Source organism: Macrobrachium rosenbergii, chromosome 25 (assembly GCF_040412425.1).
Source record: "Macrobrachium rosenbergii isolate ZJJX-2024 chromosome 25, ASM4041242v1, whole genome shotgun sequence".
Taxonomy (NCBI): Eukaryota; Metazoa; Arthropoda; class Malacostraca; order Decapoda; family Palaemonidae; genus Macrobrachium; species Macrobrachium rosenbergii.
In genome coordinates, this window is record NC_089765.1 from 11166445 (window position 1) to 11188568 (window position 22124).

General features: G+C 36.9%; 1 protein-coding gene and 4 non-coding genes across 19 annotated transcripts in view; all 5 read left to right on the plus strand.

Moving 5' to 3' along the window:
• Mctp (multiple C2 domain and transmembrane region protein) overlaps window positions 1-22124 on the plus strand; it is a 1033178-nt gene that overhangs the window by 473979 nt on the left and 537075 nt on the right. The window contains exon 1 of one of the 15 annotated variants that reach the window (XM_067126847.1): window positions 14522-15122. The exons of the other annotated variants lie outside the window; for them this stretch is intronic. Coding sequence (XP_066982948.1) covers window positions 15086-15122 — 37 coding nt within the window. The 5' untranslated portion in view covers window positions 14522-15085. Of the gene's footprint in view, window positions 1-14521; window positions 15123-22124 lie in introns of those variants that run through there. 15 annotated transcript variants of the gene reach the window in all.
• Window positions 1344-1415, plus strand: TRNAT-UGU (transfer RNA threonine (anticodon UGU)). The gene has a single exon. It is a non-coding gene; the product is annotated as a tRNA-Thr (tRNA).
• Window positions 2067-2138, plus strand: TRNAT-UGU (transfer RNA threonine (anticodon UGU)). Its single transcript has one exon. It is a non-coding gene; the product is annotated as a tRNA-Thr (tRNA).
• TRNAT-UGU (transfer RNA threonine (anticodon UGU)) lies at window positions 2695-2766 on the plus strand. The gene has a single exon. It is a non-coding gene; the product is annotated as a tRNA-Thr (tRNA).
• Window positions 8642-8713, plus strand: TRNAT-UGU (transfer RNA threonine (anticodon UGU)). Its single transcript has one exon. It is a non-coding gene; the product is annotated as a tRNA-Thr (tRNA).

Consider the following 22124-nt stretch of genomic DNA (forward strand, 5'->3'; position numbering starts at 1 on the left):
TTTGTAGCAAGAAGTGTTACACAGTTATTTGCTTGTTGTCTAGAAATAGGAATTTTTTTCTCTTGGAGTTTGAAAGAAAATTGAATGATGCCATTAAATGTCGTTGTCTTCAATCTCTGGTGGTGAGTTTGGATACGTGGAAGCACTCTATAAGTATTATTTATATATATATATATATATATATATATATATATATATATATATATATATATATATATATATATATAATATATATATACAATATGTGTATTATAATCTCAGAGGATTGTGGAAGAACTGAGCATGTATGTGGAAATTTCCCAAGAGTGTATGGAACGGTTTGCAATCCTGATAAATGAGACAAATTTTAACCTCCACAAAGTAGACTTTGGAACTGCTTGCTTGCCAGATGTTATGTGGAAAGTGGGTGATAATCTTGGACCTCTACAGAATTTTGGACAAAGTTAACGATTTTATGCCGTCATAAAATAGCAAATGTTCATGTTGCATTTTTGTTTCTTTGAGTTCCATATTTTTAAATTCCTGCCAGAGCTTTTTGGTAAGAGACTTATGGCACTTTGTCATTACTAAGCCCAATGAATACGTCTTCGTAACATCTTTACGCCATGACAAGTGTGAACAGGTGTTTATGATAAGCCTTCTTAGCTCAGAGGTCTTGTAAACCAGGGGTCGAGAGTTCCATTCTCTCAGGGGGCAAGTGGTAATCTCCACTGGAAAATTTTAACCTTAAACTTTATATATCCTTGTCCTAATTTATTCGTGGTTCCTCCTGGGATTCCATAATTCTTCAGCAAACCAGAAGACGTTTGTTCAGTTCTCCAGGAAATGGGTTGTATTACCTACTGGAACTTTTTAGCCAGTAGGTCAGCTATCTTTTAGTCCTAATTTATTGATGCTATTGATTGAGGGATTCTCAATATTCTTGGTAAGCAAGATGTTCTGCAGCATTCTTAACTCAGAGACAAAAAACTGGTGTCATGGGCCGGTAGTATTCCTCAGGGAATCTTTATAATCTTGATAGTTTTAATTTAACGATGCTCTTTTCCTTTGGACAAGCTGACAAACAGTTCTTGTGGTACGCCGTATGGTTAGTAGCCTCCATTGCCAAGTAACGAGCACTGGTCATATAAACCCGTGGTCAAGAGCTCTGTCTTTGCATGAGCATGAATTCTCCAATGGACATTAGATGCTGTTCCTATGAGGGATCACTGAGTCTCCTCGTGATCCAGATGCGTCGTAGCCTCCTTTGCTCAGATATTGAAAGTGGCCTTGTAAAACCATAGCGTGAGAGTTATATATATCATCTGTACGTGATAACAAGTGTGAACAGATAATAATTGCAAGCCTCCTTAGCTCAGAGGCAGAGCACTGGTCTTGTAAACCAGGGGTCGAGAGTTCGATTCTCTCAGGGGGCAGGTGGCAAACTCCGCTGGATCATTTTAACCATAGATTTTATAATTATATCCTTGTCCTAATTTATTCGTGGTTCCTCCTAGGATTCCATAACTCTTCAGCAAACCAGGAGACGTTTGTTCAGTTCCCCAGGAAATGGGTTGTATTACCTACTGGAACTTTTTAGCCAGTAGGTCAGCTATCTTTTAGTCCTAATTTGTTGATGCTATTTTTTGAGAGATCCTCAATATTCTTGGTAAGCAAGATGTTCTCCAGCATTCTTATCTCAGAAGACAAAAACTGGTGTCATGGGCTGGTAGTATTCCTCAGGGAGTCTTTTTTAATCTTGATAGCCGTAATTTAATGATGCTCTTTTCCTTTAGACAAGCTGACAAACAGTTCTTATGGTACACCATATGGTTAGCAGCCTCCATTACCAAGTACCGAGCACTGGTCATATAAACCCGTGATCAAGAGCTTTGTCTTTGCATGAGCATGAATTCTCCAGTGGATATTAGATGCTGTTCCCACGAGGGATCACTGAGTCTCCTCGTAATCTAGATGCTCTGTAGCCTCCTTTGCTCAGATATTGAAAGTGGCCTTGTAAACCATAGTGTGAGAGTTATATACATCATCTGTACGTGATGACAAGTGTGAACAGATGTTAATTGCAAGCCTCCTTAGCTCAGAGGCAGAGCACTGGTCTTGTAAACCAGGGGTCGAGAGTTCGATTCTCTCAGGGGGCAGGTGGCAATCTCCGCTGGAACATTTCTCCAGGAAATGGGTTGTATTACCTATTAGAACTTTTTAGCCAGTAGGTCAGCTATCTTTTAGGCTAAGGTCAGCTATCTTTTAGTCCTAATTTATTGATGCTATTTTTTGAGAGATCCTCAATATTCTTGGTACCCCAGATGTTCTCCATCATTCTTATCTCAGAAGACAAAAACTGGTGTCATGGGCTGGTAGTATTCCTCAGGGAGCCTTTTTTAATCTTGATAGGTGTAATTTAATGATGCTCTTTTTCTTTAGATAAGCTGACAAACAGTTCTTATGGTACACCATATGGTTAGCAGCCTCCATTGCCAAGTACTGAGCACTGGTCATATAAACCCATGGTCAAGAGCTTTGTCTTTGCATGAGCATGAATTCTCTAATGGACATTAGATGCTGTTCCTACGAGGGATCCATGAGTCTCCTCGTGATCTATATGCTTTGTAGCCTCTTTTGCTCAAATATTGAAAGTGTGAGAGTTATACACATCATCTGTACGTGATGACAAGTGTGAACAGATGTTAAATCCAAGCCTCCTTAGCTCAGAGGCAGAGCACTGGTCTTGTAAACCCGGGGTCGAGAGTCCGATTCTCTCAGGGGGTAGGTGGTAATCTCCACCGGAACATTTTAACCATATTGTTTACAAATTCTTGTCGTAATTTGATCGTTCTATATCCTTAGGGATATATTATTCTGCTACTAAATGCTCCTTAGCCTTTCAGAGGCTGAGGTCCTTCTTGTAAAGGAGTTGATTGTTCAATTCTCTCTGGAGCAGGTTGAGTTCCTTCGTGGAAATATATACCCATTGGGTTAAAAGCTTTTTCGTCCTAATTTAATGATGAAGTTCCATGAAGTATCCACATTTCCTATGATGAAACAAACGCTATGAAACCTTCTTGGCTTAAAGACCAATCACTGATGTTGTTAATCTCAGTTTGCCATTTTTATTCTCTCTTGGGGAGGTAATATTCTTTAACAAATCTTCAAATTTGATGGTTGTAGTTTCTTGTCCAAATATAGTGATTCTTTCCCTTGAGGGGCAAACAATTCCTAACAAGTCAGATAGTTCCTGAGCTTCTGTAGCTCATAGGCAGATCATTGCAGTAGTCTTGAGAGTCTAGTTCTATAAAGGGCGGATGTTGTATCTGTAAGGAAATGTTTATCGAAAATGTTGATAATTATCCCTTCTTGTTTTGAGTTAATGATGATGTTGCCTGATGGATACACATTTTTCTTCGAAAGGCAGATATTTTGCAGCCTTCATGAGAGGCACGCGAGTTCCATCCTATCTTTATAGATTAAAAGCCATAACAATTTTGATGTTAATTTTCTTGAATTTTTTTTTTTTTTTTTAATCGGCTACTAATAAATGCAGGTTCTTTTTGCCACAGGGAAAGTAAGATTTTCAGTGTTTTAGATAACAAGAGTATGTTACGAAAATTCCATATTGTAAGCTATAATGGAAATATATTGGGAATCATAATCGTTAAATTTTCAAAAGAGCCTAGTCTGTTTTGTGGCACTTCTGTTTGCCAGTCGTATTCCCGAGAGGTTCAGTAGAAGAATAGGCACCAGCCTTCGGGCTGGGGAGTTAGGCAGTGGGCCTGGCGACACACTGGCCATGTGTCATAGGCACTGGGACCTGTCCCCCACTGGCTGTCGGCCTAAGAAACAGAATATCAGCACCTGCCCTATGAGCCTTCAGAGGCCCAGGAGGACATTAACTGATTCTGAATAGGGAACCAAAATTTCAACTTCTTTATTTTGTTTGAAAAATTAAACTAATTAAGCGACCAATTACTGACCAATCCAGATTTTTTCTCTTCGTCGCTGCATCGAAATCGGTGCACTTAATCCTACTTCGTTACAGAATATAAACTTAAAAGCTCTTACAACAACGTGACCTCAAATTTTGGGGTAAAATGCACCGGGTTTCATATAAATAGAGGTAATTATTTTGTTATTGTTTTCATTAGACGAGTTCGGTCACTCTTTAAAGAGATGCAAAAAATTAAGTTTCTTTCGTCCTGTTCTTGACTTTTTCTTGTTTGTTCGGGAGGTCCTGTTCCTAAATTTGTTTTGCTCGTCCGTGTGAAGACCCTGTCACTCTGGTGTTATTAATGAATAAACTCTGTGACAGTTCTCCAACTTCATTTGATTTAGTCTCTCTCTCTCTCTCTCTCTCTCTCTCTCTCTCTCTCTCTCTCTCTCTCTCTCTCTCTCTCTCTCCTTGAGTAGTGAAGTTTTTGGCTTTTGCCTTATAATTTTGAATTAATAAATATAAATTTCTGCTCTCACACTCGTTCGTCATCATCATAACCATTAGCGATTTTACGGTTTTCCAATACGGGAGAACTGTTGTTGGTCAAGTTAAATATTCTTCCAGTTCTTATCACTTCGAATAACTGAAATGGGCATCCTAATATGACCCAAATGTGGTTAATGAAGTTCCATAGCATCTCGTATGTCACTGCAGCCTCCCATCTTTTGAATGAGAGATATGTGGATTCTAAAAAAAAAAATAATAAAAAATAAAAAATAAAGAACATACATACTATATTACATTCCGATTCAGCAATAACAGATGAATTAGTTCGTTTGAAGATTATGTAATTAATACATATAATTAATACATATATGCGACAAGTTGGGTTCTAGTGGGCCTGGGAAAATTAATTTCCAGCTGTCCAGAAGTGTAGCAGTTATATTTTTTTTTATTGGGGGGGGGGCAACAAAGCAATGCAGCCGAATACTACCAAAATCAGGATTATCCCCAAAAAGTTAGTGTTGATCAGCTTTTGAAAACATTCTTTTTTTTTTTCATCTTTTCTGGCTCGAGTAACTAGGCATTTTAGGTAAATTTTTCTCAGCATGTAATGTTGGTATTGTCATTCGTCTTGACAAGGCTGTCAGTGAGAGCTGAGCCATCACGCATGCGCATTGCCTCGGGATCACTCAGGTAAATGCAAGCATAAGCAATCAATAATCTTGTACGGCCTCTTTGGTTCAAGACAGAGCACTGGCATTACAAGCCTAATATGGCCAGCTTGATCCTTGCTATGCTTTCATTTTGTGGTGAGAAACTTCCAGTTAAATAGATTTATTATGAACTAACATTTGGTATTCTGCCTGAAATCATGGATATATCTGAAAATGTACAACATGAGGTTCACATAGATTTTGGTCACGATTCTTTTGTGCAAATTGTTTTCCTTATCATTGTTTGAGGTAGTATTCCGGTTCTGTTGCAGTCATTTAAATTGATTTGGAAATTTTCCATGGAATGATTATTTTTCTCCTTTATTTTACTATAAAGAAACAAATTCATGGTATTCAGTTATGTTATATTAAGAGAGTATAATGCCGTTATATGTCGGTATGTCTATTGTGCGAGTTGGATATCTGCTAATATTTTCCTGCTTGCAAATAGTGGGTAGTCTTTTGGCTTTAAAATAAATCTCACTAACTGGACTGCTTTACAGCTTCTAAAATTACGATGTCGTTCCCATAATTACTCAGAAATTGCTATGCACTCTTCGTCTTGAAAAGGTTTGGAACCCCTTTCTTAGCACGTCCCAAAGTGGACCACCGTTTACTGGGAATCGAATTACCCAGTAGGAGCCGAGAATCGTCCTTCTTGTGTTTCTTGAGATTTTATCAGTTTCCCATAAAGGTCCAACGGTTATAGAGGTCCTCTGACTGGAAATGGACCGTTGGCCAGAAATATAAACGCCGTGAGTACCTTGGAATAACCTATTTTGTGGCATCACGCAACTTTCCCCAAGTGCTGTAGGGTGTTCAAGGGATTAAGAGGTCTGGTGTGACCCGCTGGACCGAGTGTAATTAACGCAGATTTGGTAACATCAGGCAAGGTTGTCGAAGAGAACCTTTCTTTCTGTCATCATCTACAGCACGAGAGAGAGAGAGAGAGAGAGAGAGAGAGAGAGAGAGAGAGAGAGAGAGAGAGAGAGAGAGAGAGAGAGAATATCCAAAGGATGACCCTGATGCACATGGTTTACCAACCTGCACATTGACTTAATTAAAATTTAGGTCTTGGGTAAGCCCGAGACTCAAGTTTGCCTGTTGGAGTAAGCGTACCTACCTACCTATTGCATTCACCTTTACACGCACAGTGGGGAAACCGTTATGTATTGGTGAAAAAAATGAAGGGTATAAATTGAAGTAAGTGGGTGTACCTGTTTCTTCGAGTTTACATCATCATTATTATCATCTTAGATGAAGTCTGTAAGGAAATTATACATTATACAACGGTAAATCTCTGATGCAAGGACTTTTTTTTTACATTGCGGGATAGAGTGTTGTAGCTTTAATCTACTAGATTATATATTATATTTTTATATAATGCTTGCTTGCTTCTTACTTCTTTCTTCCGCTTCAAGTCAGGCTTTTCAGTTTGTCAGTGTGATCAGTTGTCTCCTCCATTCTCGTCAGTCTTCAAAAACTCCCTCTCTTTTTAACTGTTCAGTTATTGGCAAGTTATTTGTCAAGATCTCCCATGATATGTTAATAACATTCTATATTCCAGTTTTACACTCTGGCTAACTGATATTCACAAAGAGAAATTTTGATTGCCAATGTATTTTTATGTGCCTGAAGTTATGGATGGCTGTGAGTGATAAGTACAGACTTCTCAAGATAAGGACCATATCTATGGTCTACTTATCTCAGAGGCAGAGCACTGGTCTTGTAAACCAGGGGTCGAGAGTTCGATTCTCTCAGGGGGCAGATAGGATTCCCGCATGGGTAATTTTATTCACATAATGTTCGTTAGTGCATTAAGTGATGGATACATAATTCCCCCATGACTTTTCCAAAGGGGAAATTTTAATTCCATTATGTTTTTTTTATTTATTTATTGAGTTGTATGTTGGGTTAACAGATGGCTTCATTAACCCTACACATAAGGTAGGTGTCTATAGGACTCCTTATCTCAGAATCAGTGCTCTGTGTTTGGACAGAGCACTGATCTTGTGGACCACTTTACAGATGGTATTTATTAGGAGTAGCCTTTTATTTTTCTCATGCTGTTATTTCATGCCAAAAGTTGTAGGACTGTGATAGATACACAATGCTGATAAGCCAAGTTTCTGTAAGCTACTTAGCTTAGAGGCAATGCATTGTTCTTGTAAACCAGGGATAGAGAATTTTATTCTCTTAGGATCCAGATGGCATTTCCAAAGTTAAATTTTCATTCTCAAAATTTTCTTCTATGCCTTAGGTTATATATTTAATAAATAATAAATGCTTAGTTACCCTGATAAGCGAGGTGTCTAGTGTTCTTACCCAAAGACTTAGCAATGAGTGGATGAAGTGACAGATACGTATTTCTCCTGATAAGACAAAATTTCATAGTTCCCATTTCTCAGAGGCAGAGCACTGGCCTTGTAAACCAGTGGTTAACAGTTTGATTTAATAATCAAGGTAGATGGCACTCCCAAAGGGAAATTTTAATTCATATGGTCTTTCATGGATGGATTAAGTAACAGATACATAGTTCTGATAAGCCATGTGTGTGTGTGAGTATTTAATCTCAATAACGCAGAAGCAGATTACTGGTCTTGTGAACCAGGGGATGAGAGTCAGTAATCAGCAGTAGACTGCGTTTCCTGTGGAAAATCATTATTCACATCATTTTATTTGAAAGCTGAACTTACATATTGAGTTAAGAGGTGGGTACATAATTCTACTGTATAGGCCCCTTAGTTCAGGAGCAGATCACTGGTCCTGTAAACCAGGGGTTGAGAGTTCAGTTGTTTCAGAGGACAGATGAGGTGCCCTGGAGGATAATTTCATTCACTTGATCTTCTTTCATGCCTGTAAGTTATGGATTTAGCGATAGATACATCTCAAACTATTGATGAGATTACAAGACTGATACATAAATTTCCTGATAAAACCGATATCAGTACTTTCCTTAGCTCAGAGACATAATACTGATCTTGTAAACCAGGTGGTGAGAGTTTGACTCTACACCAGGCAGATGCCGTTCTCGTAATGAGCCAGGTTTTTATAGGCTTCCTAGTTCTGAGGCAGTTCACTGTTTTTGTAAGCCAGAGGACAAAAGTTTGATTCTTGTTGGGGCCAGGCAGCATTCACAAAAGGAAATTTTACTCACAATGTTTTTTTTTATGCCCTAGGTTATGGATTTAATAAATGACAGTTGCATAGTTATCATCAGCCAGGTGACTATAGGATTCTCTGAAAAGAAGCGTAGAACTAATCATGTAAAATGGATAAAATGACAACTACTAAGTTCTCCTGGTAAGCCAGAGTTTCGTAGTCGACTTTTCTCAGAGGTAGACCACTGGTATTGTAAACCAAGGGTCGACAGTCAGATTCTTTCAGAAGAAATCCTTGAAAAACGTAAATTTTTTTCCCATGATTGTATTTCTTTCTTTAAATTGTGGTTAGCTTATGTGATAGGCACGCAGTTATACTGATGACTGCTGTTTCCATAGCCTCCTTAGCTCAGAGGCAGAGCACTGGTCTTGTAAACCAGGGGTCGAGAGTTCGATTCTCTCAGGGGGCAGAGGGGTTCTCATGCCGATGCTTTTATTCACATGTATGGAATTAAATAATACGTACATAATTCATGTAAGGAATTAAATGATACATACATAATTCTCTGAATAGCTCAGAGGAAGATCACTGATCTAGTAAACCAGTGATCAGGAGGTCGTTATCAATGGAAACGACTAGCGTTCCCTAGGGGAAAGTGCTTGTTCACATGTACTCTTATGGATGGGGTTAAGTGATGGACACATGGTTCAACTGATAAACCAAGGGTCTGTAATCTTATCTCAGATGCAGCATACTGGTCTTGTAAACCAGGTGATGAGAGTCAATCCCCAGGGGCCTTACGGAGTTCACCAGGGGGAATTTTTATTTCAGTTACCTTGGTTTATGCCTTCAAGTTACAGATGAGGTTAAGAGACAGATTCAAAAGTTACAGATGGATTAAGAAACAGATACTTTGTTCTGCTGATGAGCCAGGTTTCTATAATCTCCATAATTCAGAGATGGAGCACTGGCCTTGAAAACCAGTATATAGATAGCTCGATTTTCTCGGGAAAAAGGTTTTGTTCCCAAAAGAAAATATGTATCCACACAGTGTTCTTTCATTTTTTTAATTAAATTACTGATTAACTTGCAGATTTCTACAGCCTTTTTAGTTCTGAAGCAGAGAACTGGTCTTTTAATACAGGGGATCGACATTTCGATTCTTTCTGGAAGTAGCTGCTGTCGTTCCCAAGAGAAAATTTATATTCAAATGCTGTTCTTTCATTCTTTAAGTCATGGATGGGACTCAGTGATACATACACAATTCTCTGAATAAGTAAGATATCTGTAGCCTCGTTAGCTCAGAGGCAGATCCCTGGTCGTGAAAATTTCAGTATAAGTAAAAAGTATTCCAAAAACAAAATGTGGCTTTGAGTGTCGAGTCATCGCTTGGGTTTTCAGGAAAAATGTAAACACTTGGCAGAATCATTTGTAGCGTCCAATTTATTTTCCCTATAACGCTGCATCTGGCAGCGTTATAGGCCAGGCCCCCACCGGGTCGTGGCTAAATTTTCATTGGACGCGGTTGATACAACATTATACCGAGACCACAGGAAGATAGGTTTATTTCCGGTGGCCTTGATTATGCGCTGTAGCGGCTGTACAGGAAACTCGATTGCGCCGAAGAAACTCCGACGCATTTTTTTACTTATGTGCTGACATGGTTTTTCTTGCGTCTCTATGTACGGTTATTTGATATATATATATATATATATATATATACTAATGTTAAAAGACCCCATTGCCCTTCCGGCGATGTCTTTGAGTAACCAAGTGGTCGAGGCGAAATGTTTGCAGCCGTATTTCGAATTTGTTCATTTTATTTTCGTTAATAGATATATGTTTGCTATAACTCTGCCTTCGCTGCTTGATGCCTGCAGTCTTGCTGTGTTTTTGTAGGAAAATCTTTTTTTATGGGAAGTGAGTATACCATTACGATACTGGTAATCATCTTAGACACGAAGACATGTTATTCAGTTGTATTCCACATAGGCAAATGAAAGGTGGTTTTGTGAGAATATGGCTAACAGTTTCGTCCTCCAATGGAGGTGAATGCCAGTATGAAATTAATTCGCATTTTTTTTATCGTGTTTTAAATCTGTAAAGGTCTTCCCTAAGAAATGCAGTCTTGTAAAGAACGGGAAGAGAGGTTTAATCATTTGGTGTCCTTCCCAATTGATGGACGGAACACCTGTGTGAGACGAGGTTAGCTTTGCGAGATGCGAAGTCCAGGAACACTTGTGTAAATTCTCTCTCTCTCTCTCTCTCTCTCTCTCTCTCTCTCTCTCTCTCTCTCTCTCTCATGCAGGTGAACACGGCATACTTCCTTGCTGGGAATTAATGACCATTTCTTAATTTGTCTCGTTTCAACTGTATCATTTTCTTCAAGTTTCGAATCTGACTAGCATTTGTGTAATTGGTGGGCAAAGTTTTTCGTAAAAATGTCAGATATCTACAACCGGAGAATGGATCATTAATGTGTGTATGTATGTGTGTATGTCTGTCTGTCTATTTTTACTTCTTTTTTTTCTACTTAATCTTAATTCAGCAGATTATTTGTAAATGGATAAAATAAAAATAAAAAAACATAGCAAAAGAAAGTGGCACAGCAAATCCGTTTTACTCCTATGTTATGGGGCCTGGAGAGCATTGATCAGATGCTGGAAGTTACCAGTGCAGGCTTTCCCATGGCAGTATATAATGAGACGCCCAAAAAATGGGAAAGATCGATGTTACTTAAGAGCTGGATGTGTATCACATGGAGTTTTAATGCCTTGGTACAGACGCGAGTATCATCTTCAAAGTAGTCGTGGTGTTGAAGATCCTGCTTGTACAGCGAGACTGGAGAATGGAAGGGACGGACAGTCAGTTTCACGACAGCAGAGTCGCAAAGTAATCCAGGTGAAACATTTACAATGGGCTCCCGAAGGGGGGATAGTACAGTGGGCCTCCGTAGCGGGGTTAGTGCCGTCAATGCACTTCATGCGGTGCACTGTAGGCGTTGCTTAAAGCTCTTTGCAGAGTGCCTTCGGCCCCTAGCTGCAACCGCTTTCGTTACTTTTACTGTACGTCCGTTCGTATTCTTTCTTCCACATCTTACTTTCCAACCTCTCCTAACAACTGATTCATAGTCATTTGCGAGGTTTTCCTCTTGTTACACCTTTCAAACCTCCTTGCTGCCAATTTCCAATTCAGCGCTGAATGACCTCATAGGTCCCAGTGCTTGGCCTTTGGCCTAAATTCTATGTTCAACTCAATTCAACTCAGTAACATTGGGCAACTTTGCGACAAATTTAGAGTGAGTATAGGTCGAGTGAAAAGTCTTTGATGAAATAAAAAAGTTAAGTATACCTTAGTTTAACCAGACCACTGAGCTGATTAACAGCTCTCCTAGGGCTGGCCCGAAGGATTAGATTTATTTTACATGGCTAAGAACCAATTGGTTACCCAGCAACTGGACCTGCAGCTTATTGTGGGATCCGAACCACATTATACGGAGAAATTCATTTCTATCACCAGAAATAAATGCCTCTAATTCTTCGTTGGCCGGCCGGAGACTCGAACTCGGGCCTAGCAGAGTGCAATACCTTGTCGGCTCTAGTAAGAGATATACTGGAATACATTAATTTTTCATTCCTTCTTTAGGCTGAGAATGCTTTAGTATTGCACATACACATGTATTATACATGTATATGAATGTTCATATACATATATATATGTGTATATACATATATATATATATATAAATATGTTTAGTTCCTCGTTGGACGAGTTGGTAGAGTTCTCGGCTAGCACTCTGCTAGGCCCGAGTTCGAGTCTCCGGCCTGCCAATGAAGAATTAGAGGCATTTATTTCTGGTGATAGAAATTCATTTCTCGGCATAATGTGGTTCGGATTCCACAATAAGCTGTAGATCCCATTGCTAGGTAACCAATTGGTTCTTAGCCAGGTAAGATAAGTCTAATCCTTCAGGGCCAGCTGTTAATCAGCTCAGTGGTCTGATTAAACTAAGGTATACTTAACTTTTGTGTGTGTGTATATATATATATATATATATATATATATATATATATATATATATATATATATATATATATATATATATATATATCCAAAAACAACAGTTAATATCACATTTACTTATGCCTTGGGAGTGACGTGCAGTAGACCCAAAAGGAATTATATTTGATAACAGCTTCTGCCGTGGGCAGGATTTGAACCTGTGCATTTGGTATTGGTACAAAGATATTAATCGACTTCGGCTACTCAGCTGTCAAGAGAGATAGAAATTTATGTAGATTCTGCCGTATATACGTATATTCCTGTCGAATTCAGAGTAGGTACTTAGAATCGATACCAACCCATATCCACCTTGGTAACTGATTGGAAACTGATAACATATGGCTGATAGTTATATAGAAAATAATATATATAATATATATATATTATATATATAATGTATATATATAAAGCGTAGGGTAAATATATATATATATTATATATATATATATATATATATATATATATATATATTATATATATATATATATATATATATATATATATATATATACATTATATATATATATATATACATATATATATACGTTTACCCTATGCTTTTTATAAATGTATGATGCCACAAGGGTATTGTTTGTAGTTCCCCAGCAAGTCTTCTGGGATAAAGGCGCTAAACCCACCCAATTTTTCCTAACCCCCAGCAAACACCGATACCCATTCACAACTGAGTCGACTCGTAAGCGATATTCTGGGAGTGGAGCGAAGTCTGTCCCAGAGATCAGCAGCACAGCAATTTATTCCACAGCCACGGAGCCGACAGATCCATCTCTGACGCGCGAGGATGATAGATCCATCTTTTTCATGTGGAATCTATCAGACCTGAGCTGAAGTTTTTAAACTTGGGACCGCGGACTGTACGTTGGAGCTGATCTAAGACAAGACAGCACCGATATATATAAAATATATGGTGGCCGGTCTGTAGACTCCTAGTTTTTTTTTGATCCCGGTAATTTCACTCCCGGTAAATTGAAATCCGGTTTCTTCAACACCTGGTACTTTACCACCCAAAATAAATCAATAGCTTATTTTGCAAGCGTATTCTTTTGGAATAGCCAAGGGCAGTGACCTTATTTAGGAAATAGAAATGACATGATTTGATTTTTTAGATGAAGGCTTAATTTAATTTTTTTTTTCATTCAGGTGTATAAGTGACATTCACAACACCATTGCTGGAAAGAATCTCTTTGATGACTCGAGTTACATTCACGATTGGTCGAAGACTTATTGGAAGTTGCAAAGCACGCCTGTTAATGTACGCAGGCATGGTTTGCAACTCTTCACTTCATGCCTCTCTCCTCCACAGGTGGTCTGCATGGGACGAGACGTGGTTATCAAAAATGTGTTTATACAGCCAGGAACTCGGATGCAACCGTTAAATGTTACTTATGTATTTAAATGAAAAAAGATATATACTGTATATGTATATATATATATATATATATATATATATATATATATATATATATATATATATATATATATATATATATATCACACATTACCACAGGTGAAAAATAAGAAACGGGGTGTAGGTCCTGACCGGTTTCGACTTTATTTCCTTCGTCAATGGCTTGGAAATAAAGTCGAAACCGGTCAGGACCTACACCCCGTTTCTTATTTTTCACCTGTGGTAATGTGTGATAAATGAATCACGTACAAAAGTGATAATAATCATATATATATATATATATATATATATATATATATATATATATATATATATATATATATATATATATATATATATATAGTATATATATATATATATATATATATATATATATATATATATATATATATATATATATATATATATATGCGCCATGTAATCCAGTTATCCACTGAACTCTTTATATGCCATTCGTGTCTGTTATTCCTTTCTAAAATATACGAATCTCGCCACCACTCTTATCCACATATTTATTCACTCCCGCGATTTTGTGCCCTTCTTTTAAACCCTCCGAAACGCGGAGAAGAGAATAACTCTCATCTAAGTCATCATCGACGGTGGTATTAACCCCTGAGCAGTGACCACCCCCGCCCCCACCCCCAGGCGTCCAACTGTTTAGTGTGAAGGGTTTTTAGTGTCGTAGCCCCCACCCCGGCAACCGCCCCACCACGTCCCACCTCCCACCCCTTCAGAGCTCCACTTCACTCCTCATCGGTATCGGCACTTTTATCCTCCCAAAACCCCTCCATTCGTGGGCCGCTCTGATCCCCTTCTACACCGAGCGTGTTCTGTTTGCATTGCAATATGGTCTTGCCTTCGATGTGAATCAGCAGTCTTTTGCGAGAGATTTAGATGTCAGTTCCTTTCAATAGCGATCGTATACTTTGCAGTTGTGTGTTTGTGTTTGAATACAGTTTTTACTTGGATTATTTTTGTCATGGAAAAGAGTGTGAAATATACCTTGGACTAAACTTCTTCTTCTTCGTTTAACGTGCTTTTTCCCATTTTTTATATGGGATAAGCACGATTTGGACTAAACGAAGAAGGAATATATCTCTTCAAGGATTATTATGCAATCGTAGTGATTTAGCATTAATTAAGGACAAGGACAGAAATCTCTTGGACCGAACGAACAAGGGATATATCTTTTCAAGGATTATTATGCAACCGTGGTGCGTTAGCAACAAGTAAAGACGAGGACATAAATCTCTTGGACTGAACGAACAAGGAATATATCTTTACAAGAATTGTTATGCAGTCGTTGTGATTTAGCAACAGTTAGAGACAAGGACACAAGTTCAAAGATAAAAGATGTTTGACGACCGTTCTCGTTACTCCCATTATGATGGTAGGTATTTATTTCTATTAATAACCTTTTTGGGTTTTCCTTAATACAAAACATTTTCTTGGAATTGTGTCCACCAAATCAGTAGGATTTAAAGCCGAAAGTAAGATTAATTTTCCCTTTTTATGTCATTTTGAATCGTAAATACTCTCATTTTTGTCAGGAAGAGATTGATACTGCCTGTTGCAATAACAGTAGTTATGTGTTGGTTTCTTTTTTTTTTTTTTTTTAATAGATGGTTTTATGAACCCAGATAAAGAAAACTGAAAACAATGAAAGTATGATTGTGTCAATGGAGACATGAATATACTTTGCACACAGATATATATATATATATATATATATATATATATATATATATATATATATATATATATATATATATATATATATATAAAATATATATATATATACTGTATATATATATATGTATATATATATATATATATATATATATATATATATATATATATATATATATATATATATATATATATATATATATATATATATATATATATATATATATATATATATATATATAAATATACATGTATATATTGTATATGTACATATATATAAATAATTCACATGTATATATATATATATATATAAATATATATATATATATATATATATATATATATATATATATATATATATATATATATACAGTATATAATCTGTATGCATATGTAGCAGCTCTGTGGTAGAGCACTCGACTAGCAGTTGCAAGGCATGAGGTTCGATCCCATTCTTCCGCTCACCAACCAATACGGCTGGATATGGTTACCAGCGTCAGTTAGGGTCAAGGAAGGGTATGGGTCTAGCACCTTCACCCATAAAACATTGCTGAAACCGAAGATGTCTGGATGATTTACGTTCATTTTATATATATATATATATATATATATATATATATATATATATATATATATATATATATATATTATATTTATGAAGTTGAATCATAAGAATGCATTAAATGCAGTTACCAGGGACGATTTCCATTCGCGCAGGTGCCAGCTTGTATATTAAAATGTTTGTTTTGCTAATTAGAATATTAAGCAGTTCATATATGAAGTTAATTTTGTGAAACTGTGGGTTTTAATATATATATATATATATATATATATATATATATATATATATATATATATATATATAAATGTATTTATATGTATATTACATACACACGTAAATGTGTATGTAATTATATATATATATATATATATATATATATATATATATATATATATATATATATATATATATATAATCTTAATGGAAGGGAGGTGCCTTTGCGCGACCCACTTCAATCGAGTCACTGCCTTTTAAGAAGTTACTGCTTAGGTTCACATCATCACAACTGGTGTTTTTTTTTATTTTAGAAAACCAGACTAAAAGCTTTGAATTTCCTTGAAATTTAGCGTGCTTTGCTTTTAAATTTACTCACTTATTCATCTCTTTAATTAATATTTAATTTTATTACGGCATCAATAACCTAGAAGACGTGACGCCAGTTTAAGTAGCCATAAATCAATCAGTCAGTTCTCTGAAGACGTCTCGAGCCGTCTAGGAAAATGCTGAAGCTTTGATTGTAATAGATTTTTATCAGCTTTGCAACTATGTCAGCAACCTGTTATGAATAATTTTTTTCCTTTTTTGCATAATGGCACCTACTATCCATTTTAGGGGCCGCGAGTCATCGTTTTTCTCAAATATTTTTTCAAACTAATTATTTGATCGAAATGGTAATTTGTCAGTGTACAAGACACCTCCCGCTAATTTTTGGTGATATGGTGCATTGTCAAATGGTGTTAGTTAGGGCGTTTACTCTTCACTTTCAAAGGCAAAGTCGCATGAGTCAGCAGGACTCATCTACAGAATCGAACGTCCGCTATCCCCCATAGACAAGAAACGGGGACGGAGAAAATGGGGTGAGGGAGGGATGAGGAGGGGAAGGGGGAGGGAGGGACGGGATGGGGATAAAGGACGTTCGAATGCATAGTTTGGCGATGCTTGGCAACACCATGTATATAAGTCAAGAGTAAACGCCTTAACTAACACCACTTGACAATGCACTATATTACCAAAATTAGGGGGAGGTGTTTTGTACACTGTGCCAAAGTACCATTTCGATCAAATAATTAGTTTGAAAGATGTTTGAGAAAAACGATGACTCGCGGTCCCTGAAATGGATAGTAGGAGCTGTCCTTAAGTTAAATTGCAAACTCATCAAATCCTAGAAAGTGACAACTTCATTGAAACTATTGCAGACTACAACTCTGGTCAAAAAGTATTTTGTAAGAGCTGCTCTGATTTTAAAACAATGCAAAATGAGATTTTACAATATGGAACAAGATAATATTCTCTCTCTCTCTCTCTCTCTCTCTCTCTCTCTCTCTCTCTCTCTCTCTCTTCAATCCATTTTGTATCAGTAGTCACTTCTCAGCTTTTTTTTTTAAGAAGTAATTTCTTTATTTTTACCTTCTTTCCGCGTTATTTTGTAAATCCTGTTGGAATACTCTCGACAACTCTTTGTGAAAAATATGTCTTTTTCTTCTGCTATTTTCCCACTTTTCCAACTAATTTTTTGTGCGTTAGTTTTCTCTCTTGATGGAATCTGTTGGCACTGGTCGTTAGGGTAGCAAAAAGACTTCTTTTACTTTTTCCTTTTATTATTTTTTCGGAGAGTCCATTTGATATAGTCAAAGATTTTATGGCAATATTTTGATAGTTGTCAAGTCCATTAGTTCTGGAAAGGAATCGAGCTGTATTTGTACTTCCATGATGGCAGTGTGGTACTGGTGAGTGGTGATTATATATATATATATATATATATATATATATATATATATATATATATATATATATATATATATATATATATATATATATATATATATATATATATATATATATATATGTATGTATGTATGTATGTATATACATACATACATTCATATATATACATACATATTTATGCATATAATACACGTACATAAATATTTATAAACTATATGTATATATAATATATACACATACATAAACACATCATGAATGAATACACACGCGCACACATATATATTTATATGTGTGTGTGTGTCTCTTGTTTTGACACATTCCCTTTACATTCCACCCATCTTAGGTCAACCAGAAAAATACAAAACTATACCTTGTTTATTGCATGTTGTCCGTCCAGTCAGCCACTCTCTGAAGATGCTTGGTACTGTGTGTGTGTATATATATATATATATATATATATATATATATATATATATATATATATATATATATATATTTTTTTTTTTAATACGGTTGGTATAAAGGCCAAAATACATTATTTTATCTTTGCTTGTATTCAGTAAAAAAAAAAAAAAAAACAGTAGTATGGGCCGAGCAGTGATTCCCAACCTGTTGCTGTGAGGTGCCTTTGTTCTCTCCTAATACCCAGTATTTCTGCAGTACCTGTTCACAGAGGTCAGAATCACCAGTTCTCTGACAAAGAGATGGCACCCGTGGTGTAAGACTTTTTTTGTTGTATTTATTGGGCAGAACTGCTCCTCGTGAATGCTTCATCAGGCACTGGTGCTGCCAATGTTCCGTTGCTGATTATTTGAACCACTATTTTGTGCTATTTTTCTTATAACTGATCTGAGGTACTGTAATTGTACAGTTGAATTGCCGTAGGCAGTTTTCGCTTATAGTGACTCGTCTGAATTCTAGATGAATAATCTCTTCGGTTGAGAGAATTTATTATTATAAAAAAATAATCTTTATTGCAGTTATACCTGTATATTGAATATGCCGAATATTCTCTGTCTTGTTTTAGTCAATTCGTGATAGGAAGTGCAATGCAAACATTTATTGAGGTCAAATCTTGCATTCTCTTCCCTGTTATGCATTTGTGGCTTGTGCGTGTATGTGAGAGAGAGAGAGAGAGAGAGAGAGAGAGAGAGAGAGAGAGCTGTTACTATACACAGCTATTTTCTCTTCCATTTGGTTTCCTCCTCAATTTTATATCAACTGCATTTTGCATTTGCAACAAAAATGTGTTCTTTGTTAATGTTTTTCATGTGTATAGCGTGGTACGTGATGCAGTGGGCAATATATTATTTTAGGAGGCAAACATCTGTGCTGTACTGTATGGAACAGGTAATGGGTGTGTTCAGAAGAAACTCTTAACTGTGTTTGAAGGTGTATCCTTTGTCGAGGAGAATGTAGTTGTATTGCTTCTATTAAAAGTGTTCCATTAAAGCACTCTGCATTTTTACATATTTTCAAAAGAGAGTTACTAGTTTTACTTGCTTTTTTTGTATATTTCAAATGGTTTCAGCAAAATATGGGCATAGTCTGTACTGTATTCAATCTTGTATGTTTCTGTACATGGGCAGCATAAGCATTACATCGACCTTGTTCGTAGTTGTTTAGGGCAGCTGGTTTAACTTGCTAGTAAAACTAAAAACAAAATTTGGAATCTATTTGGAAAATGTTCTGTTCCATGACTAGTTTTCCTAATCTGTTTTTCAGTACTAGAAATAATGTTGTATTTGGTATATATATCTATTTATCATGTGTAAGTTTGGTAAATGTCAGTATTAGTAAGTATACGAGTGATACAAGTTTTATTAGCGAATTTCTGTTGCGAATCGTGTAAACTTCAAGTTGTGTTTAAAGCATTACTAATCAGATTGCTTTAGAACTTCTAAAATTATGAATACCCAGGAGCGTGCTGGAGTGAAATCATGTTAAATGAGTTGGAAACTCCTTGGCCAAAGGGTTATCAACTATGATGTAGATTTGTGAAAATTTTCATTTTCGTCAATCATGTCTACATTCCTTAGTTCTGTGGTCTTCGAGATGACATAGAGTCTTACGGTGCTGGACATTAGACAATCACCAAGCGAGAAATTCTTGAACGACGTCGCTTTTCTGTAAAGGATTAGTTTACAGAGATGTGGCATAGAAGCATTGGGTCCCGAGACAATTTGACGCGAGTTTGGAAATGTCAGCCAAATCGTTTGTTCATAAGAGATTCGTGACCAGTTTCGTGCGTTCTGTATTTATCTCTTGTAAGGTCCTGGTGAAACTTATCTCGTGCGCTTTCAGCTGTTTTTTGTGGGTCCCAAGATCCCAATTTGTCTGTAGCTCATAGAACTCGTCAGTGTCCGAAACGAACCCGACAGGGCTTCTTGCAAACAATGATGGTATTCCCAATACTTTGTTTCCATTGCTTGTTTATTTGATAAAACGATTATGGTGAGATTTTAATGATTAAAACAAAACTTTAGTTTAAGTGTTCCATAGAATTCTGCTTAAATTCTCTCTCTCTCTCTCTCTCTCTCTCTCTCTCTCTCTCTCTCTCTCTCTCTCTCTCTCTCTCTCTTTGTCAGCAGTAATGGAATTTTCAAGTATAAGAAGATTTGCAGAGGGTAAGTCCATCAGTGCACCTCACGCGGCGCGCTGTAGGCATTACTTAAGGTTCTTTGCAGCGTCCCTTCCTTAGACCCCTAACTGCAACCTCTTTCATTCCTTTTACGGCACCTCCGTTCATAGTACCTTTCTTCCATCCGACTTTCCACCCTCTGCTAACAATTGATTCATAGTGCAACTGCTTTGAGGTTTTCCTCCTGTTACACCTTTCAAACTTTTACTCTCAAATTCCATTTCAGCACTGAACGTCCTCATAGGTCCCATCGCTTGGCCTCTGGCCTAAATTCTATATTACAGTCCATTCCTACCGTGGAATTATGATTGCAGTCTAGGAATTCGGAGGACCGGTGCGAACGCTCCAATTAGAGTTGTATCTGACGGCGGACTTTGTAATGGGCCATTTAATCAGGTGCTCTAGGTTTACAGGTGGGGACGGAGTGGGACCTCTTCCCCCCTGCTCTTTCCCACCAATAAGTCCTCCCCCCTTCACCCCAAATCCACTCCATTTCTCTTCGCCTGGGTTCTTCTCTCTTTAGCCTTTTAATTTTTACAGTTTATACACTATTATCCCTTTTAACCGTACAATTTATATAATCGTATTTTTATTTAGTGGATGTGAATTTTCATTCTCTCTCTCTCTCTCTCTCTCTCTCTCTCTCTCTTCCGTTTGGTTACTGAGGCTATGTATGCACACCTGCATAACACGGCGTGACGTCACAGAGTCCTCACGTATTGAATTACGGTTAACGATCTAGCAATGACTGAGCCTGGTTTTAAGTGTTAGCAAAATTTCTGCTGACCATTTTGTACGTGCGTTTGTTTGCGTGTGCTTGCGTGCGTGACAGAGAGAAAGGCTTCAGCGTGCTTCGTGCGAGTGCAAATACTTCAGTGCTTGCCCCAGGTTTCTAAATAGCCTTGAGAAGTCGGTGGGGCAAAACCAAATTGTGATTACACAAAATTATCGAGTGGACGCAGCAGCGGAGAAGTAAATGGAGATTGACGTTTGATCTGGGCCAGTTTCTGCGTTCGGAGATCTGTGTGCTTGCGTTAAAAAGTGTTAAAGTGCTTGTGTTAAAGTGTTAAAGTGCTTGTGTTAAAAAGTGTTAAAGAGCTTGTGTTAAAAATGTCAAAAGTGCTTGTGTTAAAAAGTATCAAAAGTGCTTGTGTTAAAGTGTTAAAAGTGCTTGTGTTAAAAAGTGTTGAAGTGCTTGTGTTAAAAAGTGTTTAACACAATGATAAAGCAAGTAACACAACCGAGCAATGAGAATCCTATAAGTTGTAGTTGATATGTTATTAAAAAAAAAAAAAACAAACTTGCACAAGTTGTCGGTGAAATCATTGATTGAACGTTATGTCTGTCATGTTGGACAACCTCAAACATTTCCAGTGCCTGTCGTGATCTTTCTCTTTAGATTGACGTCGGTGAGTTGGTTCAAAACGGGCGTTACATTTCATGCAATTTTTGCTTGGCCTGTCATTACCCGGACTTGCTTGTTTAGAGCAAAACGGAACTGTGGTTTTATGTTTTAGATCTTTTAATTTTTGACCAGATCAGTTTTGGGTCTTGAA